This window comes from Actinia tenebrosa, unplaced genomic scaffold (genome assembly GCF_029948245.1).
Source record: "Actinia tenebrosa isolate PJP-AT-01 unplaced genomic scaffold, QUT_ActTen_1.0 PGA_scaffold0__85_contigs__length_37466705, whole genome shotgun sequence".
In the NCBI taxonomy this organism is placed as follows: domain Eukaryota; kingdom Metazoa; phylum Cnidaria; class Anthozoa; order Actiniaria; family Actiniidae; genus Actinia; species Actinia tenebrosa.
The window spans coordinates 19,562,560-19,585,474 of record NW_028292569.1 but is presented as its reverse complement, the minus strand read 5'-3'; the positions used below and the strand labels follow the sequence as shown (position 1 = coordinate 19,585,474).

Genomic DNA, 22,915 nt, shown 5'->3' with positions numbered 1-22,915 from the left:
TGTACAAAGGCAATAAGATCTACTTTCTTGGGAAGTATAAAGAGGAGATTATGCAGGAGATTAATGCTCTCAACTTGCTGTGCTTCTATGCCTATCAACGCAGAAAACCATACAACGTCAGTGAATGTCATGACCCTTAAGGACACTCAAACATGACTTCAGGGGGAAATTATTATCCCCCAGAATAATAAAGATATCATATACCCAAGTCACGTTAAACATACCTAATAAAACATAATCATTCTGCTTCCTTGTAACCCTTCTACATGGTATCATTCAGAAAATGATTAAATAAGAGTGCAAGCACGTTGGACTTTTTAAATCTAGTTTTTCACCTATCTGTGGAACAGTTTTTCGTTATATCTCGTAGTTGAGGAGTGTAATTCTATCCTAAGTCGTGTTCTGCAGCGCATTCACTCAGTGTCCACGCTTTCCTGTCCTAATACCCTATTTCTGCAGAAATATTCTTTCGCTAGTTTTCATTTCTACCTCTTGGATCGACTATAATACGATGACCAAGTGCACAAGAATTTTTTTCGCAACAGGAGACATCTGACAAAAACAGTGTGTCAAAGTCAAAACGAGAATAATTCTAGAATTTAATTGAAGCGAATATTCGAGCTTCGCTGAATATTAAACTATTGTATCTAAACACATTCATTATTCCTTTGAGGCTAATCGATTTATGAAGTGAAAAGCAACGCAAATTGATTATTTTCCGGCCGAATTTTACAAAGATTTTAATAAGTACGTGAAACTATTTGCTAGAATTTGTCACACAAACCACGTTGTCCTCGATAAAAAAAAAGCATAATTTACGAACATCTAAATGAGGTATTATGATAATAATACGCGTTATTAAAACATTATAATAGCCTGAGTGCTTGACCAAAGTTTCATAACAACCCATAGTTACTATAGCCTCGATGGGCATTTACAGCCAAGATGGAGCTTCACTAAGCGGCCATAACTTTATCTTCACTGGATTATATCATAGTGCTTAAGAGGGCTGTTCGTCACGCAGAATACATACGCCATTGTTCAACAGCTAGTTTAATCCATCAAGATTGATTGACTCAAGAATGATATTCAAGAGAAAACGCAAAAAAATATTTGCGTTAATGTGATAGGGAACTACTTAGTTTATTGTTGCAATGCCAGTTGATGAATTTTGTCATGTATCAATCTGTCTGAGACGAAATAAAAGTTTTATCTCGTTTATCGCCCCCTAGACCGTCCATAAGAAGAGTAACTAGTTGTTATGTCGCAGGACCTCGAAAGGGTCGACGACACGAGCTCACATACTCATCGTCAACTGCCTAAACACACACAAAAACTCGCACAAAACTTTGCAAAACCAAGGTTTTCTCGTAAGGTTTCGGATATTTGGTAAGAGGAATTTCAAAAGTTGTTCATTTTGGGATTTTAGAGGGCTAAAGCTGGCTATAAGTCGCTAAACGCGCCAGGAATATCGGAACAAAAGCATAATGAGTGAGTTAATTCTGTTCAAATGAGTGCACGTGTCTGTGTCAAAACAACAACACGAAACGAGGTAGCCAAGCGAAGTGACAGGATCCGCGTAAATTATCAAGTTTAAATTTCTTTTAAAGCTTATAAACAAAGTAAAAACCAGCTAGAATAAGCTACAATGAAGTATACATTAAATATTGATGCTTACGTTTTTGTATTCGAGCTTGCTGGTCTGCGGGCGAACCGTGGCCACTCCGAGTGTCGGAATCTTCTTTATGCTCTGCGAAAATTACGAAAAAAAGAACAAGATGGTTAATTATCTGGGTAAGCAAATGTTACCAGACAGTATAGCCATCAAATAAGTGTGCAACTGGACTCAAATGAGAACTTAAACGCAGCATAGCAATAAATTTTTAAACAGAAACCCCATCTTCAACTTGTTGATTAGTGTTATGAGCAGGTAAAGTGGCTTAGATAAACAACTTGGAAAATTCTATTACAACTTACTTAATTTATCGTGCTTTATCAAGTTCTTAAAACGACAGCTGGCTTAGTATATTAGATAAATTAAGTGGAAATACCTACCTCTTGTGCACATAAAATTGGTAAGATACAAATCCAGTTCCCTGACTGTGACTGTGATGTGGTTTGGTAAAACACACAACCCTGGATGATGGCAATATTCGGATTTTCCAAGCCGTTCACCATCAGTACTCTCTAAAGGAATTCCCCGGAATAAAATCACCATTACTAAGTCCAACCTCCAGACTTTGTCTGCCTGGCGAAGGCAATCGATTCGACGCATTTTGCCTTTCTGGTCATGTTTTGAAATGACACAACGACAGCTCGAGCCGGGCTTCGCTCCGGCGATCGCAGTGACAAACTCTTCTCTACACTCATCATTTATATCTTTTCTTAGTTTACCAAGTAACCTAGAGGCCCATTTAGTTTTAATTTCAGGAGCTTCAGCATCCAATTCCTCTTTACATCTCTTTTCCTCAGCCGGTGTCATTCGAACTTCGTGTTTCTTGTAATGCTTTCGCTTTCTTGCTTGCAAATTAAACCAGGTATAAGCAAAGGCCTTAACATGGGGAAGCAGAGCTTCAATGAACGAATGGATCTCATCCTGTTGATCAAAAACACCGGGATTAGCCATTTCGAAATAGTCGGCAGTGGGGGTATGATCAGCGCTAAGCACCATCGCGCTAACTGTTACGCGCTCAGAAGCTGTCCTAATTCTGAACCATTTCGATCCGTGCACTACATGCGAACTTTTTTTTCTATGTGTAATCGACGCAGTATGTTTACTTCTTACGGACTGTCACTACACACATTAGTTCTAGACTAACTGTCACCGATCCACCAATCATAGCACACTATTTGACATATAGGGATGTCAAATATACTGTCATGTGCCGTGGAGGGCTGGAACTAACGCTGAGATCTCATTTTGGTCAAGTTGAACAACAGGGTTTAGCAAAGGACTATCGTAGTTTTTAATTTCTCCCACGCCTAGCTTATGAACTTACAGGAAACCACAGTTGACACTTGGGGAGTGCTATGAAGAAGCGATAGGACGATGGAATTCAAAATGAAAGTCCACTGGACACTTCAGCTTATTTACTGAATTAATTCAGATACTCATGAATTATGCTAATCTTCTCCATTTCAGAGAAACTTTTTTCCCGTGTTTATTCGACAACAATAGTCTAAGCCTTCATACAGACCATTACAAGGATTTAACCGGAAGTCAAAAACCACACTTCCTTTTGCTTCGGTGAAAAAGCGCGATTTGTTTTTCAAGATAAACATCTTCACGAAGCGGCGCCGAATTGTCGAGGAGCACTCGATAAATGTAAAGGATACAAAGAACGAAATCAATTACACAAACAAAATCCTTAACTTATTAAATGTAGGATGGATCATGGGGATGGAGTAATTTATCTAGCGAATCGTTGCTAGCTAACAATGATATATGGATGAGCGGCTCACAGCTTGAATTTTACGGACGAGCGCAGCGGACGACACATTAATGCACGTAACTCTCAGTTATCCAGGGGCTAAATATCATGTGAAGAAGAAGAAATGAGGTCGGAAGGGAGTTTGACAAACGAGTCGTGCCGAAACAATTACTTTCAAACGGGAGTTGTGAAAAGTGAATAAAGTGTTGAGAGAATGGGATGACTTTTTTTTCATCGCTTTCAATTAAAACAATAATCAAATTTAAGTTTGAAAGGCATAGGAAAACGAAAAAAAGTTCCATAACAACTAAAGGAGCGAGATAGGCAGTAGACTTCATAATGGACGACAATTTCGTGAATAGCAGCGTTGCAGCAAAAACAACAATGACCCCGATAACAACAAATGAAAAGCAATTAAAAAAATAATGTTGAAATGTTGGCCTCTTTAACAGCCTAGTTGACCCTCGTTCAAGCTCGAGTGTATTTTAGTTTAGATTTACAGGAAATGCACAACTGATGTATCTGTCTTGTGACTCGAAGGAGTGGTAGACACGGCTAAAGTCACACCTTGCAAATGACATAAGGTCGCTACTATCGCATCATGTGAACCCAAATGGACCAATCACGAAGCGAGGTTAGCGCGCCACCAGTTAAGCATCGACGGAACAACAGGAAGCTTTGCTGAGTATTACAGCATTAAAGACCAAATATGGAAAACTGAGCGCGTGGACAATAAAAAGATAGTTGGCTTGTGACTTGCGAACAAAATGCTGTTCCTAAATAAGGATACATCGGGGAATAATTCTTTAATATGGTATCTCTTACATACAAATAGGAAATCATGATTACTTCCTACCGGCATATAAAGTAATACAGCATATGACTTTATACTTAGCACAAATATTTTGTTACGCAAAACTGTTGAATCTGAATATTGACGGGTGTAAAAGTGCGAATAACATTTTCCCCCCTAACAGAATAGAAGTATTTTCACACCTACCAAGATAGCACTATATTATATTGTCACTAAACTAAAATTTATAATGAGTTAATGATTGCATTATTAATAAGCCTCTTATCGTGAATACCATTATGGAGAAAACTAATAATATCGAAGGTTATCGAAAGGCGTGGACAGCAACTGGTTGGATTTGACTAAATATGGTAATCATCAATGCAATGTTGCTAACATTATTGATTTGTTGATTGAAAACTTAATTATAAGTTTATCATCATCATCACCATCTTCATCCTCAATATCGTCATTCTCAATATCCTCATCATCCTCTTCTTCCTCAATATCATCATTCTCAATATCATCATTATCATCATCCTCATCCTCAATATCATCATCATCTTCATCATCCTCATCCTCAATATCATCATCATCTTCATCATCCTCCATATCGTCATCCTCAATATCATCATCATCCTCTTCTTCCTCAATATCATCATTCTCAATATCATTCTCAATATCATCATTATCTTTATCATCTTCATCATCATCATAACTATAGTCATGTATACAAGCACAGTTCCTATTGTGCTCATACTTATTGTCTTGCGAATCCAAGTCGAAGGTCATATCATCATGAGCATCATAATTACCTAGAACATATCGTTTAGCTTTTCTACCGGTTAGGACTTGTCATTAAAATAATGAATGGTTCGGGAACGTGCATGATATGAATTTACAAGAGGTCAAACCATCAGTAACTACTGCTAGTAAACAGAGATCTACTGAATATCAAATCTACTTTCTACTCATAAATCGAAATCAAACAAAACAAGGCCTTTGTGGTCATTAAGCTGCTTTATACAAGATAGTAATCTATCTGTTAGTTAAAAAACTGAGTCTTGTAAACATCATGTTGTGAGTCCAGTCTTCAGAAATGTCTATTGTTCATGTGTTTGATGACAACCACACCTGCTTTCCATGCTGTACACTTCTCTACATTGTCATTACGTACAACTCGTTTGAAAATTCCGAGGGTCAACAGTTAGATGCAAGAAATGAGAGTTAACATCTAGTCTTGATAGCCTCGGTAAAAGTGTGTCGCCTACATCGAAGAATGCTAACCGCGGTATTTTCGCGTCGAATTCTTTGCATTCATCATATAGTGTGCTAAACTAAGTGTTCCCCTTGTGTTTCGATTCAGTGCACGTGTGTGATCCTATTCAAGAAAGTCTGTAACGGTCCTTGTATTTGTTCGAAACAACTCAAGCACGAATCTAGGATTATTGAAGTAAGAAGTCACATGAGAGAGAGACCTAACACGAGATCAAAACAGGCGGACTAGTCACGTGACGAAACGAGTATTAATGAAGGGTTATGTGATAGAATTAAGACGTACTATTGAAGCACGTACAAAACAAGTGTGACAGCACAATAGCTTTACGAGAAACTTTTTACTGTAGGGATAACAACCCATTCTCACCCCCCCCCCCCCCCCTTAATACCGGTGTTGTGCTCAATTGTTTGGGATGATAAACAATAAGCGAAAACACAATAGAGCATACGTGATGCTCACATATGCAAATACCTTTGTGGTAAGTGCACATTTTACCGACTATTAATGGCTAAATCAAACTAAACCTATTATAGTATAACAAGCTGCTCTCAAGCCCTTTACAAAGTATGCATATTACATAATGTGGAAAACTAGTGAAAACTAGTGTAAACTGCGTCGGTGTTTTCAGTAAAACAGTTGATAGATAGATAATTTGTAACACCGAATGGTATGTAAAAATGAAACTGACGTTTCGGACGTTAGTCCTTCATCGGAGTAAACGAGAGATGAATGTGATGAATATTACATAATGGTTTATGGTATGATTGTGAACCTCACGCGGCACCAATATTAACAGGAACCTGAATAGGCTTTCCCGCGTAGCCTCGCATTCAAGTGGTTCAGGTCGAGGTTATACAGCCTTAAACAAAGTTTTTATTCTGGTCGAAATAAAAATTGGGACGAGTTATTAAACTACATGGCTAATAGATCTCTTGCAGCACGTTGGAAAGCAGCTGCATTTGGATGAGATAATCGCTTTCCACTTCTCAGGAGATTGAAATTCCTTTTTTTTTTTTTTTTTTGTCCTCCTAACTTGAGCTGCTTTAACTTCATATGCAAGAAGTCAATTAAGTTAAGTTAAGTTAATTCAAGGAAATGTAACGAAGTAAGAAAAACGAAAAAAATGATTGAACGATCGAAACATCAAGTCTGAAGACGTGACAACACAAGGGAGCATGTAAATAGCCGCCCCCTTATAGAAATGACGAAAATAAAAAGAATACCATTGGCTTTGGCTCCCTCGGCAATGAATAACAACCCAAGCCTTAAGTTACAAACCATCTGGACTGATGTAACAGTGAACAAGTACATGTTAATATGCGTTAAGATTAAGATAAGACATAAGGTTGTTTCTGTAAATAAAAATAACTCGAGTTTGGAAATAGTTTGCGAAACAGTCAGACGCAGTATTATCAGATTGATTAATAGTTTATCGTAAGCTATTGAAACGAGTTTTCTTGCATGCATTCTGAAGCGGAAGGCTACGTTATGAAGTGGTCGTTTAAGGGTGAGATGAAAGTGATACGTGTTGGGACAAATAACCCAATTAAACTAGCTTAAAATACACGTATTTAGACATAACTACTGACATCAAATATGATTCGAATCAAAACAATAGGAGGAATTGGCCAGAAAGTGATAGAGAAAGAGAAAAATAAATAAAATAAACAACACCAGTGATTAGTGACCTAATAATGGGTTTCTATGATTGGCTTTTGATGCTTTACTCCAGTAGTAAAGAATACTGAACACCATGAATATCGATCTAAATACCGGCATCCTCAGTACGAGGCGAGAGTGTGATGGTAATAAGGGCTATTTACCTATAGTATCTATTTATTTATTTATTCATTCATTTATTATTTACGTATTTTTATCCGTGAAATTGATCCAAGAAGTTGTCGGAACATGGAAGGTATTAGCACAACAGAGCTGAGTTCAAATTACCCGCATCCTTAAAACATGTTGGGGAAAAACGACTAACTAATAAATTAAGTTAATCGATCGAATAGTTAATTAAACCACTTGAATACTACAAGCATAATGCATGCTTAATATATCTACGAGTATAGAAGAACTAGAGATCTTGGTTACAGTTTAATTATTGGTATTAGAGTACTCCACGATAGCTTTGCGGTAAATATTTTTTTTACTGGTCTAAAGGGTTTACACTATCCGTTTGTTTAGAATTCCTGTTTTTTTTTAGATATTGGAGATATTTCATTGCAACTTCCATAGTGGGATTAAAATATAATCTTCAACATAAAATGGCCATAAAAACGATCTTGTTAATAATCCTAATTCTAACCAAAAGGAACAAAGACAGCATCTCAATTATGGGATCGTGCATTTTTAATCTGGAAGGGAAAAGGGGGCGGGGCGTACGAATCGCTTGGTTACCCATAAAAAAACTGACCCCCCCCCCCTGTTCTTGAATTTAAAATATTTTCCACACTGTTTTTTCGTAAAAGCACTGTGCGACACAGATTTTTTGTGTAACCCCTCCCCTCCTCTCTTGAGTCTGATGTCCCCCCCCCCCCCCCCCCCCAAATTCCTTCACGGTAAAAAATGGACGGTCTCGTATTGAAGATATCAGACATTTGCTTCGTAGTGTGGACAATCAAAGTCCATGACCTTACTGTCCACTGATCTATCCTACTTACTTCCCGCTTGTCCTACACGCTGTGCATCGTAGACTGATGTAGTAACTACATCTAAATGATTACAAAAGATTTGTAAACATTATCCAAACAAGGCTCATACTTTCAGAGAAGTGAATTCCCTTGGTTTTGACATTTTCTATGTATTATTGTAGCTTAATTAACAGTTATATTTATTTTATTTTGATTTTGATTTTGATTGATTATTGATTAGAATATAAAATAGTATTAGCTTTTCATTGTAATATTTATCCACACGCCCCTTGTGGAAATCAGCTTCAGTTGACGGGGCAAGCGCGTTTAAATAAAGTTAACCTAACCTTTTCAGACCGACAATCGAAATAACGATTACACAACCAATGACTCAATATAAATATAAAAGACTTGCGACACACGAAAACCTAAAATAACGATCCTACAGTGAAATAACCTACAGGAAGACGTAGGTTTCTATAATTATCCCACCGCCATGTTCTACTATACTACTACATGCAGGTCTCACATCAAGGGATCTGTGACACAACACTCTAAGCCGGATCCTATTGCCCAACTTTTTATCAACCCTGCTTTGTTCTTAAACTCAAAGAAAATAAACAAAAATCGTAAGCTACTGACGTTCTATATCTTTGACTATGCCGCTGAGTAACACGAGTGTAGGTGGGAGGTTAAGGAAGAATTAAAGGAAGTCTGTGAATGTCTTCTAAGAAACGACAAAACCAGAAAATCAATTTCATGATGTAAATGTAAACTTGGTTTTCAATACCTAAAGTAAAGTTTTTTAATACTGGTGCTTATCATATATAAACTATTACTATATAAACTACTACTAGTACTATATGTGATCTTGTTCTTAACCACCTAACGGCAGACAAAAAATGAAATGGAAAATTGCTTTACATGCATAAAAAGGAAGCTTGAAAACTTCAAAAACTGAATAACTTAAGATATCTACATTCTTTTGTAAAATGCTATGACACTTTAAAAACTAGTTCTTTTTTCCTAACCCTTTTTTAGCTACATTATACAATTTTTTTTCTTCTTCTTCTTTTAGGTATTCTTTTTTGTTGTTGTATATTGTAATTTGTTTAATTTTAATAAAAATCTCATAAAAAAGTAACGAAATTGTCCCACTTGAAAACCGGTTCACTTTATCAGGAACTTTCATTTGCTAAAAAGTATTTTTACTGCCATTATATATCGTTGAAGTTCAATGTCTCGTTTGCCGACTAGCATTTCGACAACCGTCAATCAAATAACTGAAATTTGTAAAAATTTGTAAAAAATTTCTATCTTTAGGAAAATGTTTGACTGAATTAAAGATTTTAACCCTCTAATCCTCTAAAATCTTTTTAAATATTAAAATTCAGTCTAAAATCTACCACAAGATATTATTTTTATCAGTCAATTCCTTAATTGAAGGTTGTCAGAATGCTAGCTTGCAAACGAGAAATTGAACTGACTTCGACAGTCGCACTTCAACGATAATAGTAGTAATGCATTTTTCGTCTCTAAAGAGAAAATGTAGTAAGAAAAGGACACTCAAACGACAAACTAAAGGTTTTGTTGTCCCGTATATAGGTAGCTCGTGTTGTCTTTTCCTTTGCATGACGATTGACGGCATAGTCTCCGGGACTTTCCGGGACCGAAACCAATGTTTTTTATGATCTAATTTCAAGCCTAAAATTTTATTCAATAATTCTACTATTATATTTCTTTTCTTGTATAAGCTGTGTTTGATCCTTTTTTTTTTTTTTTTCATTGCTACTCTTATCATTATTTCCAAACCTTTTTCGGCTCTTGAGTCATTAACAGAAATGTTTTTCTTTTCGTATGAAAAATAGCAAAATAAGAAAAGATCAATTTACAAACGGCAGATTGAATCTATATTTTTCTAAACAGCGTAATGGTGGTACAAAACTTGTTTTATATTTTAACCAATCTTAATGGAAGGTCTTCAGAATGAAATCTGAGAACAACATTTCTACTTTTTCCTCTTAATTTATTTCCATGTTTTTTTAATTAGTTCTATTTTTATATGATAACCTTTTGGTAATTAAATGTATAAGGAATAACGTAAACTGCTAAATTCCAATTTGATCTGTGAGTTAGTCAGATTTTGTATCTGGATACCGATAAAATATGAAACTCTTTTTTTTTTTTTCTTTTAATAAGAAGATTAAACAGATTATTTTCTCAAGTAGGCAAAGAACAAGGAAGCGTAATTAATCGACTCAACACTGACTTGCTCTCGGTCAGTCGTTCTTCCCTAGAGGGTCAACACACGAGGCCACCAACAGGAACTATTACAAACATTGAAAATAATCCCTGCACTTAAGGGTGTAGGCTACAACTAAGCAGGAACACCTAGCACATTCACTCTATTAATAGATTAAGTAAACTCTTCGTGAACGCCATGCATTCCCAGATAGAGAGATTTCAAGTTCAGAAGTCCTATCTATGGCAGAAATATCGATTTCTTTATCCTGGATGTTTAACCAATTGATTTAGTTTCTTGAATAAAGGGAAATTCAGCGAGAATATTCTGGGCATGCAAAGTGAAGTGAAAGTGTCTACTAGAAAGGCAAGGTCAAAGTCATCACACACACTAGTACGTGGTATAGTGAATCAACGATAGCATAGGACGATAGTACAGACATGTGGTCATAGCATGCAGATATCTAAACAATGCTTAAATACATGCAAAAAAAATCTACCGCTGTTTATTCTTAGGGTTTTGGGTAAAATATCATTGAATCAATGAATCTTTAGGGCTTCAAATCCCAGCTGTTTTCCTGTGCTCAGGGTGTTTGCGTGTTCACTGATGCAATGACGCAGAGATTAGCATCCAATGACTGGACGTGTTTGAACACGTTGAATTTTACGCGCGTTTTTCAGTATGTATTTTTACTCCGAACTACCTTCGATACACCCCGGCGGATCGGGTTATACTCGTCCGTTCTGTCCACGTAAGATCTCCGAGGATCTTCATCAGATATGCCGGTCTACAGTCCAGCTTCCCCAGGTATGTCGGAGCTAAAGGTTGCACCGTGGCTGTCTGTTTTGCCCGGGAATTTGAAAATTAAAACTGACCGGGCACCCGAAAGAAATCGAAGAATTACAAAAAAAAAAACTTCTTTGTAGAACCTTCTTCTGACTTCCCACTCTAAGACTCTTTCATCCGATTCTCCTCTCTTATTAATACTTGATAACTCAATACTTCCGATTCCCATTTAAACTATATGAAAAAGAACTTTCCGCACATTACGAGGTAACATCATTTCCTGTGTTTCCAATGTCTTCTGCATTCAATGCACGCGTACACTAAAAAACCCTTCCAATACTGAGAATCAATAATAACTTAAATCTTCAACAAACACGTCTATAATTTGCCTCTGAAATACTACACAAGACAGACTCAGCTCTAGTGACGTTATTTTTGATCTCTGAGGAACTGTGTTTAAGCCGGATCTGAGTCAAGTCCGAGCACGTTTGTTTTTCCTCTCACGTTAAGATGGATAACTATGCTTGAAATCTGTTTGACCTTCGCCGGAATGACTTTAACGATTGACCATTTCAATCCGCACTACTATGAACTGGTGTTACAGACTTGTGTGGTTTACTGGTTTGAAAGCCATTCAGCGACCCCCTGCTGACAGGCACTTATTGACCTGTATCATTCCAGGTATGTGTGGAGTAATATAGAGTAGTTAAAAGTAAAAAGGTGTCAATAACAACTAATAACAATATACAATCTATAGTAATTGAAAGCAAAATGATATTAAAACGACTAATAAGCAATAATAAAAAGACGTGTCATTTGAATGCAATTTTCTTCCCAATAATATCATGTAACTGAAGCAATATCTAAATAACTGGCATATGTCATCAAACTCCGCGTGGAATGTTCATAAATTGTTGCACAGACAGAAAGCATGAAGGCAGAATGAAGGCTTCTACCATATGTTTCATATTGTCTTTCAGTTCCCCTCTATTAACTATGGTCTTGTCAAATAAAACTGGGTCATTTTCCAGTATACCTTTCGGTGTTTTGAAGCCGACCAATGATCTTGCAATAGGACATTTGCATGATGGCGTCATTGACTACAACTACCAGAATACCTTGCAAACTTTATTTCGTTAAGTTCATTTGCACCAATAGTGTCTTACTATTCGAATGAGGAAATGTGAATTTGAATAAGAAAGAAAATTTGCCAAGCATCTTGTTAGTTGGAGTTAAATGACACCATTATGCAAACGGCCTACTGAGTGTAGATGTTGTATCTGTATCATTTTGAAATGACTCAATTCATCATCGAGCCTTTCCATGAAAAACTTTCATTTAGAACAAAATTTAAGCTGACTTCCTTTTGCCGAACTTTGCTTATAGTTTTATATCATAAAACGATGTAATTATCTATATCCATAAAAGAAGACGATGGAGCAGGTTTGAGATATTACACTTCTAGCACAAAACCAAGGCTCTCCGCAATAAAATATTCAAAACAAATGTTGAGTAGTAAACTGACTATAGCATTTCAACCAAATTTTCTCAATATTACCGAAAGGTAGGAACGTTGTATATGGTACATTTCTTTATTCCTACCGATAAATGTATTTGGTGATCCACGTATTTGGAATACATGAAGTACCATAGTCCGATGGGTGGGTATGTTCTCACTTTTTGACACATTCACCTCTAGTTGCCGGTGGATGGTTACCGAAAGATCCTTTATACTTTACAAAGGAGAATCGCGCGACGCGTGGTGTGCGCTGACAATACAACCAATGCGAGCAGGGTTAGATTCCCGAGCTCGGCGTGGTATGTGAGTGGAGTTGTTTGCTGGTTTACTCTAATACTTCGAGGGTTTTTCTCCGGGTTCTCCAGTTTTTCCTCTCTCCTAAAAATAAGCTTCTAAATTCTCATTCGATCTATGGCTAGCCTCATCAAGTGGGTTGTAAAGGCTTTTTCGTCCACCTTCGAAAGGTAAAACTGATTAAGACTTGCGCAGCGTTACTGGGAACTAGTGTGGCTCCAACTTGTGAAAAAAATGAGGGCGTGCCCAACAGTTTTTGAAAGTGTCGTACGTTCACTAAAAAAGTATTCCAAACGCATGGGCATGTCAAGTCTAAGCAGAAAAACATTCAATAAAACGAAGCGTCAAATTTGCAAAATAATTTTTTTCGTGTGAATCATTGGCAAAGTTGGACACTGGAGAATCCAGACCTACAAGCTCTAAACAGGTTTCTAGCTGCGTCCGTAAAAACGTATACTACCATGGCAGCGAAAATGGTACTATCTAACTCTGAGCTGAATATTTCTTACTACAACTAATGGTGACAAAGAAACTGACAAATTGACCATCATGATAGATTCTTCGTTCCCATTAAAAACATAACATCACTAGTTTAGACAATGAGCGAAAATGAATAAAATAAACGTAACTTAAACGGGCAGTGGTGGTCCTATTGCTGAACGCTGTTCGCGAAAAAGCGCTCGGCGCTTATTTATTTATTTATTTTTAACTGCTATTTTCGGAGATATTGCCTTGATGCACCTGTCTTACATTCAGTTTCAAGCTCCAGTTTTGCCATAGCAAGCTTTTTCCTTGATTTGATGGATGGTTAAGATAAATAGATGCATAACGACTTTCTAGTTTTTCGGTACAGTTTTGCCATAGCAAGCTTTTTCCTTGAATTGATGGATGGTTTAGGTTGATGGTTGTCAGGGAAAGAACGCTGTAAAGTTTCAAATCTTGCCTTTAGAATACTTGACTAAAATTGAACCTGTCTCTTGACAAGTTGTAAATTATTGTTGTATTTTTGTTATCAGAAATTGTAATTGTTTCATTTATTAAAATAAAAAATATTTAAAAAGTTAAAAAAAAAAAAAAAAGAACCGGTCTCTTGCAAGCATTGATGAGAAATCAGTAGCTTATTTTCATGCATATGCACTAGCAATATATAGCTTACATTATTATTAAAACGATTATTCCATAAATGAGAAGCCAAGTGATCAAGGTGGAAGCGTATTTTCTAGGTAACTAAATCAACAACTTCATTAATATGCACTGCTAAAGAAACTTCTCGTAACCCGTAAAAATAATCCCTAAGACGACACCAGAACAAATCGGCACTTTAAGAACACAGTTTGTTATTATGCAGATGTTGAGTGAGATAATCAGAATAGCACGACAAAAACTGCTTTATTGTCCCAGCTGTGATAAAGTAATAACACCGTGCAAGAGAATATACCACACCCTGGATATTAAAGAATATACCACCTGCTATGAAAACAGGTCGATTAATTAAACCAATTAACGCCTATCAATCTCGTGATGATACACATCAACTCTAATATCAAACTGTTTTGAAACTATTCTAAATGAAATAGCGAATCCTGACTAGATAACATGCACAAAACCTATGATCTTCTAGGAAGACCTTTTCGTTCAATCTTAGATATTAGGGCGTGGTTGGAATCATTGTTTTTCTCTCCCGATTTAATAAATGTTATATAAGACGTAATGAATTATTAATTCAATTTTTATTAAATTCAGTCGTAAATCCATGAATATGCAGTAACAAAAAAGCGATACTAACTATAAACAACAGTAGCAGCAAGTGGCAGCATTGTCTAGAGATGGGTTATTCAGTGTGCATCCCTTACCAACACAGTGACATTCTGAGATATGTAAAAATATAGTTTATGAAGACAATTTTCGGTAGGTGAAGAATTCCAGCTAATTGTACAAAAATGAAAAATCAATCTTTCCCTATAACACCATGTTCCTTTTCTTTTCGATTTCTGCTTTTTTATGATAAGAAATAGTCTTTCTAAAATAACAGAAAAATAAAAAAGATGACAGTTTATGAAAAGGGAATAATTAAGAAAGTTTTTTTTCAATAAGAGTTAAGATGATGACATTTGCTAAAATAGGAACTAGTCTAGCAAAATAGAAAAAATTAAGGTCAAGTTCAAGCAGATGAAAAATCCAGACTTACTTAATAATAAGTGTAAGATATTGTAGGTAAATTTAGCTTCATAATCAACATTAATATACAATATTACAATTTCAAAAACAGTGAGAAATGCAAGATATTTTTCACTTGAGAAACTTTGAGAGCAGATTTATAAATAGATAATCAAGTTTTTGCTCAAATACTGTGGGTTTACTGGCAGTGCACACAATATACAGAACATATATGTAATAAAATAACCTCATGAAGAAATAAGTTTTTTGAATGAAACCAATCCCAGATCATTCAATCAAGAGTATTTAATGTGTGATGCTTTAGCTTGAAAAGTTTCCAACTCATTCGTTTTGGTCTATTAAAGATATATATCGTTCAAATGCATTGAATTCATCAAGTCAGTCATCCTAGCCCTTATAGACTAGCTTAGGTTTTCATGCTATAATATGAATAACGTTCTTTCCTAACTTGGAAGAACAGAATACAGAGTTTTCATTATTCTGTTTTTAGTTCTCATGTGGACATTTCCACTCATTTACTTTTATCCTGTAAACATTGGCCAAGTTTCTTTTGGTCAATGAAGCAAAATAAGTTCAGGAATTGTTTTAATAATGTACCTGTAAAGTAAAGCCATAAAAAGCTTTGGTACAAATCAGTGAAGGGAACTTTAAGAGTTTATAAAATTCTGTCGTATAGTGAAGTTTATGGAGCAATCAATCTCTTCATAATAGCAAAAAAACAAATTAAATAAACTGCAAGTGTAATTCTTCACACTTCCACGAAGGTTTCTTGGTTGGCAAAGTATGCTTTGAAATATAATTTATACTTTTTTATATATTTCATTTTGTTCATATTTCTATCCTCATTTATCAGTGTAAATGAGGACTTCAAAAAACGTTTAAGCTTAAGGTCGACAGTTATACAAGACAAAGAAAATCATCTCATTTGGCTTCTAGAGATGGGTCATTTTTATAGTACTCTACTGTTGCTGTGAACCATATGCCATGGCAAGAAAACAACATGACTAAAAAAACACTGACAGTAACCTTCAAAAAATAGGCATTATAACAAGAACTCACCATTTGAAAAGAGTTCAAATTCCAAAGAGCATCCATCAAAACACCTCACCAGATCAGGCTGTCTTCCTGACAATTGAAGTTGGCTTCAACTGCACACCTCAGGGCTAATATGACATGAAAACCATGAACACCCCCCTTTTATTGTGCCAGAAACTTAGTCAACATAAGTACAGAAATGTTGCTTTCCTTGCTGTATGATCAAATAAATGACTCACTTTCTGGTTCTTGTCCAGTGCCCTAATTGCCAAATTGCTGTCATTTTTGAAGTACTGTAGCTAGACTCAGTTATGGTCTTCATAATCTCGTACCCATTCAAAACTGTATGTTGATGACTTTGGAACTATTATGTAAATTATCTAAACTTTATGCAAACTCAGCACTCTATGAATTTTATTTTTTGATTATGTTTTAGAATAATTTTATGTATATGTGCATATTATTTCATACTAATAATACACTGCAATGAACAGGGCTGGTATGTTTGTATTACAGGTGCTTTGCACTTTATCTCTTCACTGGCAACATTGAATCTATCTATTTAATTATGCATCAAAAGTAAATTAAATTAAACGGTTTTAGAACTTTGCCCTTTTTTCTTTATTTTCAACTTGATTGTTTCAATGTTTTTTGTTTTTTTATTTTTATTATAAAGCTAAAATAGATACCTTTTTGTAGACTGGACTTGCAGTATAAAATACTATAATCTACAGTAAGAACAGATAACTAGCTAGAAACTAGTGTGAGCTGCGTGGGTAATTCTAATGAAACAGTAATGAAAAAAAGCTAAATTATACACCATGAAAAGATGAAAAACTTACTGACATTTCGGACGCTAGTACTTTGGCCAATGGAGGACTAGCGTCCGAAACATCAGTAAGTTTTTTCATCTTTTCAAGGTGTAAAATTTACCCTTTTATCATTAATCTACAGTAATATATATTATATATTACAGTATAATATATATTATACAGAATATAATCAGATGCAGTAGATTTTGAGAAGATATGCAATGTCAGTCCTGTATTAAACAAATCTCTGAAAAAAAGTTTCTATTGTCAAATCAGTTTCTAATTGTGACTAGCTTATTGTAAATGGGAAAAGTATTGACCTAGAATACTACTGCTCAGTTGAAACTCTGGTTATTGGATTATACTACACTACCTATATACTACTCAATGTAACCCCTTGTTATAACATTTAGGTGCAGAATGGGAGTAATACATAAGACATATAACATTCCTAATCTCAATTGCCAAAAGCTGGTCAGGGTTTTACAAAAGATAGCTTTTGAAAGCTTGCCTCATATCAGCTCACAAACATTTAAAAATATGGTAAATTTTGTTATCCTTCACTTTCTTTCTGCAGTTTAAACAAAAGTTTCTTCTTTGAAATAGTAAAATATACAGAAAATGTACAAAAATAGAAAAACAACCTCTCTGTCAGTATAACTAAATCATAACCAAAAAGAATTTGGTTGGCAAGCACTTTGGATCTTGGCTTCATTTTCCTCAAAGAAAACCCAATATTGTACTGTTTCCAACTACAGTAAACAGTTTATTTGAAAAAAATATGTTTTCAAAAATTACTTGTCTTATAGTACACTCAACAAAATTACTAGACTCTCATTGGTCGAGAGGAGTACAATTATAGCGTTAATCGTACTCCGTAGGAGTACCGTATTAAGTCGCTATGGCAACAAGGCCAAAACAATGTTAAAACAATTATTTTCTATCATTTTGTACTTAAAAAACATAAATAAAATTTTAAAGCCGTAAGAACTAATATTTTTTATGCATTTCAGTTGCACGATGGACTGAAAATCGGCCGCCAAATAGACAAAGATGAACGGCGTTGCTTCGAATTTTTTACTGAAATTTTGTTGAGTGAACTATAAACAAAAAATCACACGATCTTCTGGTACAATTTGGAATTAATAGACACTCGTAATGTTTTTAAAATTTTTTTAATTGCACTCACCTAAAGGCTCGTGCAATTACAAGAACTTTCAAAACATTACTCGTGTCTATTAATTTCCAAATTGTACTCGAGATCGTGCGATTTCCTATACAAATGCACAATTAACTCCCCAACATCTATGTTCAGCCCACTACTTATAAACAGTTACATCTGCTATTGTAAAACTAATCATAGCAAGTGACAGCTCTTGGCCAGCCTAGTGCATCACACCATGTATATGTACTCATCTTTTTCGACTACCTGCAGTATCAAGAGGTTATCAAGAGGCTTCAATGCCATAAGGCCAAAAACAAAAGAAAAACCCACTTGTAATCAATGAATGCAAATGATCAGACACACAAATAGAAATAAAAACCTAAATCTAATTTGATATTTCTTAAGAATTTTAAATTTAAAAGGCCCAAAGAGCACATGACTTGAAAATGAAAATTTCTCCTAAAATCTTTTAAAAAGGCACCATACAATGCTAATTAGCTTACTAATGTTTTTAGCGATAATCTTATCTTCTTTTTTTTTGATGAATCACCTGCGTATTCATATTAAAACAATTATTTGCCTCAGGCTCAGTGTTTATGGTGAATATTTACCTCGCCACTCGAAGACTCGTGTCTCGGCAAATATTCCCCGATATTCACTTCGCCTTTGGCGAATAATTGTTAAATAATTGGCTATCACACTAGTTAGGGAAACTGAGAAGCTATAATACAAATAATCAAAACTGATAAAAATTAAATGATAGAACTAAGCAACAGGTGCTTAATTGATGACTGATGTACAAAAATTCATAATATATAAATAATTATTCAGGCACTGCCTATAAGCTGAGCTCCCAATAGGCACATGGAGCCAATTTAGATAAATCTGAAAGACAAAAATAAAATCGAGCAAAAAATCTTTAATTTTTTTTCTTTGGGATGAAGATGTTGTCCCCCATAATGAAATGCACTACATCATTTTCTTCACACGTCTTTCATTAAAATCCAAATTTTGGAGATTTCCGAACTTTTGATGAACAAATGAACAGCATTAGGCAGACTTCAAAACTGGTTAAGAAAAGGTGAGCAAAAAATACTTTTTCTTTTTTTACATAACAACGTTTGGTTATCCCATATAAAGAGCTTTTTGTTTTTATAATCTATTTTTTTTGCAATGAAATTAAGAAAATATAAAATATGCTTTGGTAGCATCAGAGAGAAAATTGGCTGGAGATCATTAACTAACTAAACTTGAGAAATGAAGGCCCTGAACGTTAAAATCAAATGTGTCATCAGTTAAAAAATAATTTTCTTATCCTAATTCTTTATTGAAATATTTTTATTCCTTACGTAAAAGCCTTAACTAAAGGGCAAATATTTGTTGAAGCTCCTTTCTATTTTTCATTCAGCATTAAAATAAATTAAGCTTATCTATAAAATATTAAAAGTTTTGAAAGAAAGTCTTTGATTTGTGGAAAGAAACTGCTTGTCAAAGAAAATATGTAATTGTTTGCTAAAAAACACACACATGAATTCTTGAAGAATACTTCTTGATCTAACTTTCACTACATGGTAGTTTTTAAAATCTGTTCTAGGTCTATAATTTGTCCCAAAGCGAAAGCGATGTTTTCTGTGCATTTCAGAGTAGTTTTTTTAAAAATCAAGCAGGATTCCTGTGTTGGGTTTAAACCACAGGTATCCCAAACTGAAGCTACTGTGTACCTAAACACAATAACATGCTTTACGCACACATACAAACTGAAGCTACTGGGTACCTACACACAACAATATGCTTTACGCACACATAACATTACAATGGTTTAAATCACAGGTATCCCAAACTGAATCTACAGGATACCTACGCACAACAATATGCTTTACGCACACATAACATTACAATGGTTTAAACCACAGGAATCCCAAACTGAAGCTACTGGGTATTTATGCACAACAACATGCTTTACGCACACATAACATTACAATGGTTTAGACCACAGGTATCCCAAACTGAATCTACAGGATACCAACACACAACAATATGATACACAAAAGAATGATTTTTAATGCCTGAAAAACCCAGACTGAAAAATATAAGTCCATAACAATAAAAATGGTAAAAAATTAGTCGGCTGTTGCGTGTCTAATTTAATAAATATATATTAACACCTAATGTCTCATTTAAAAATCACAAAATTTCTATCAAAAAATGAATTTATTAACCAAAGTTAAGTGATTCATCATTGAATGGGTAAGGCCAATTTTGCTGGAGATCATATATTTTTAAACCCTCATATAAAGTTAGATAATTTTTCATCACCACGGCACATAAATATCTGATTTGGCAAAAGTACATGTTTTTCTGACCCTTTAAACTTGATTACTGTAAGTATTTTAATCACATCAGTGCATCAGTGTACAACAGCTTAACAGTTTAACAAGGTCAAACTTAATTAAAGCAGTGTAAAGGCACAGGCCTCTGGCAGCTGCTATACTGTAAATGTATGACTCCAGAAAACAGTACTAACCAGTTTGAATTAGTTAGGGCTGGTTTGAGAGAACAGAGAAAAAACCAAAAGCAGAAAAACTCTTGGAGTAAGATATAGAACCAACAAACTCCATACTAATGGCTGCCCTAATGATGCAATAAGATGCAGACACAAGTTATCTAAGTCTCTGTCTAAATTTAATTTTATCATACAGTTCTCTTATTTTAGAATATAAAAAAATTGATCTTGTTACAAGCATAAAACTAACCAGTGGCTAAGAAACCTCAGTGGCTCTAGTTCAATGATCAAATTAGAATTCGGGAGATTGAATTAACTTTTGTGAAGAGAGGAAAACCAAATAACCCGGAGAAAAACCCTCAAGTCATAGAATAGAACCTACTAGAAACTGTACTCACATACAATGCCGAGCCCAGCAAGACTCAAACCCATTTCGAATTGATCAAAGGTGAGCGCTCTCAACTCTGTGCCACCCAGGCTTCCCAAAAGCCAAATTGTATATCAGTTTGTGTTAAGGTAGTAAAATGCTGTAAGGGTGATATACTATAGATTGTATATAGAGAGTGTTATCTATTCATCTAATAAGCTTATTTAAAACAAGAAAATATGTCCAAAATCAAGAAAAATTTCCTTACATGTATATTTGATATACAACTAATGAAAAATATGTTTTTGGCTATTGTTGTTAAAATAATTATATACCCTGTAAGAATGGGATCAATTTTTAAAATCTCTACATTTTTTTCTATATCTTCATTAGTATCATGTATACTTTAGTAAGTCCTTCCTCTACCTTATTGGATACTGGTTGACTAAGATATATATGGGTGACATTTCTTAGCATTATTCAAACAGTAAAGGTTATCTAAAGTGACCTAACTGTCTTGTCTGGGCAGCCAATAACTGGGCGTATCAGTATTACAAATGCTTCTCTATTGGGCAATACAAATTATCTTACAAAGCACAAATGGTTAGTTTGCTGGGTTAGGTCCAACTGATAGAAACATGGTTAAATAAAAACATCAATGTCAGCCAAAAATTTGTCTTTTCAATGATTTATACATGAAATGAAAATATTTGGCAATAATATGAGCTTGAAACATGCCTTGAGCCAGACAATGTATCATATTCCTGAAAAGTGGCCTAGAATTTGGATAACCGCCCAGTTATCAGGACCCAGTTCAGTGAGCAAAACAACATATACCTGCAATTTTTCTATTTTTTCACATATTTGGTCAAATATAAAGTTTTCTTTCTTTAATATCTTAATGCTAAATATAATCCATTAGATCCAATCCAGGTTTTCTCATTTCCTAATATCAGTATTACTACAGTCACATGCATAATGACGCTCATGAATCACATTACAGAAGATAGATGGATAGAGTATTTATATCAACTATTTCATATTTATTGAGCAATAATTAGTATTTTTTACAATCTTTTCACATAAGCTCAAAATATGATCCTAAGCATATATAAGGAATATAATGTCTAAAATTATCAAGATCAACAAAGAGTACTAAAAACATAAAATATCAATAGAATAAATGGTTCTTGCATAAATTACTTGAATGTTTGCCTTGAAAAACAAAAATTATCGAAGAAAACACTTTGAAATTCGAGTTTTTAGAGTCAGGTGTTCGATTTGCTGAAATTTTCCCTTCGCGTCTTTAAAATTATTTCAAAAATTTCGGTATGACAACTAGGAAAACCCTTGCACCCAGCACGGAGTTTTTCGAATAAACAACACTTCTTTAGTGAGGGTTTTTCACACATCTTTTCCATCTTCATTCACAACTGTTTAAATAAGCAACAGCGAAATTGGAGAGGTAAAAATGCTAGCTCAAAGAAACACAGTAGTTGTGGAAGAGAACACATATTTGAGATAAACAAGAAAGTGTTTTGTGCACATACCTGTCTCGTGTAGCGGCCCACACACCAAATGAACTCCAACGCAAATAAATACAACCAAATGTTGGCTCTGACATCTTGATTTGTCGCCTTGCTTCGCGCCACAACACCAGCTCAAACTCCTCCATTAAAAGACAAAAACTTTGTGTTGTTAGAACGAACTTGACTTCTATGCTCAACTAGACTTTCCTTCAGGTTTGGCTAGGAAAGGATGTCAAGACTTGGAAAAAAGTCAAAATCCCAACGAACGAAGAGATCAAAAGGTCTTTGGTCGTTTGGCCATCTGCCAGTCAACTCTCTTCTTCACTTGCCTTACTCTTCCTACCCCCCA

General features: G+C 34.9%; 1 protein-coding gene across 3 annotated transcripts in view; it reads right to left on the bottom strand.

The window, feature by feature from the left end:
* LOC116287024 (uncharacterized) overlaps positions 1 to 22,785 on the bottom strand; it is a 32,723-nt gene extending 9,938 nt beyond the window's left edge. Inside the window, exons 1-3 of one of the 3 annotated variants that reach the window (XM_089034742.1) lie at positions 22,588 to 22,785; positions 2,056 to 2,596; positions 1,679 to 1,750 (exon numbers count right to left, since the gene is read on the bottom strand). In XM_089034742.1, coding sequence (XP_088890868.1) covers positions 1,679 to 1,750; positions 2,056 to 2,482 — 499 coding nt within the window. In that variant the 5' untranslated portion in view covers positions 2,483 to 2,596; positions 22,588 to 22,785. Of the gene's footprint in view, positions 1 to 1,678; positions 1,751 to 2,055; positions 2,903 to 22,587 lie in introns of those variants that run through there. The other 2 variants (XM_031693634.2, XM_031693633.2) reach the window with 2 other exon arrangements.
* Between the last annotated feature and the right edge of the window lie 130 nt (positions 22,786 to 22,915).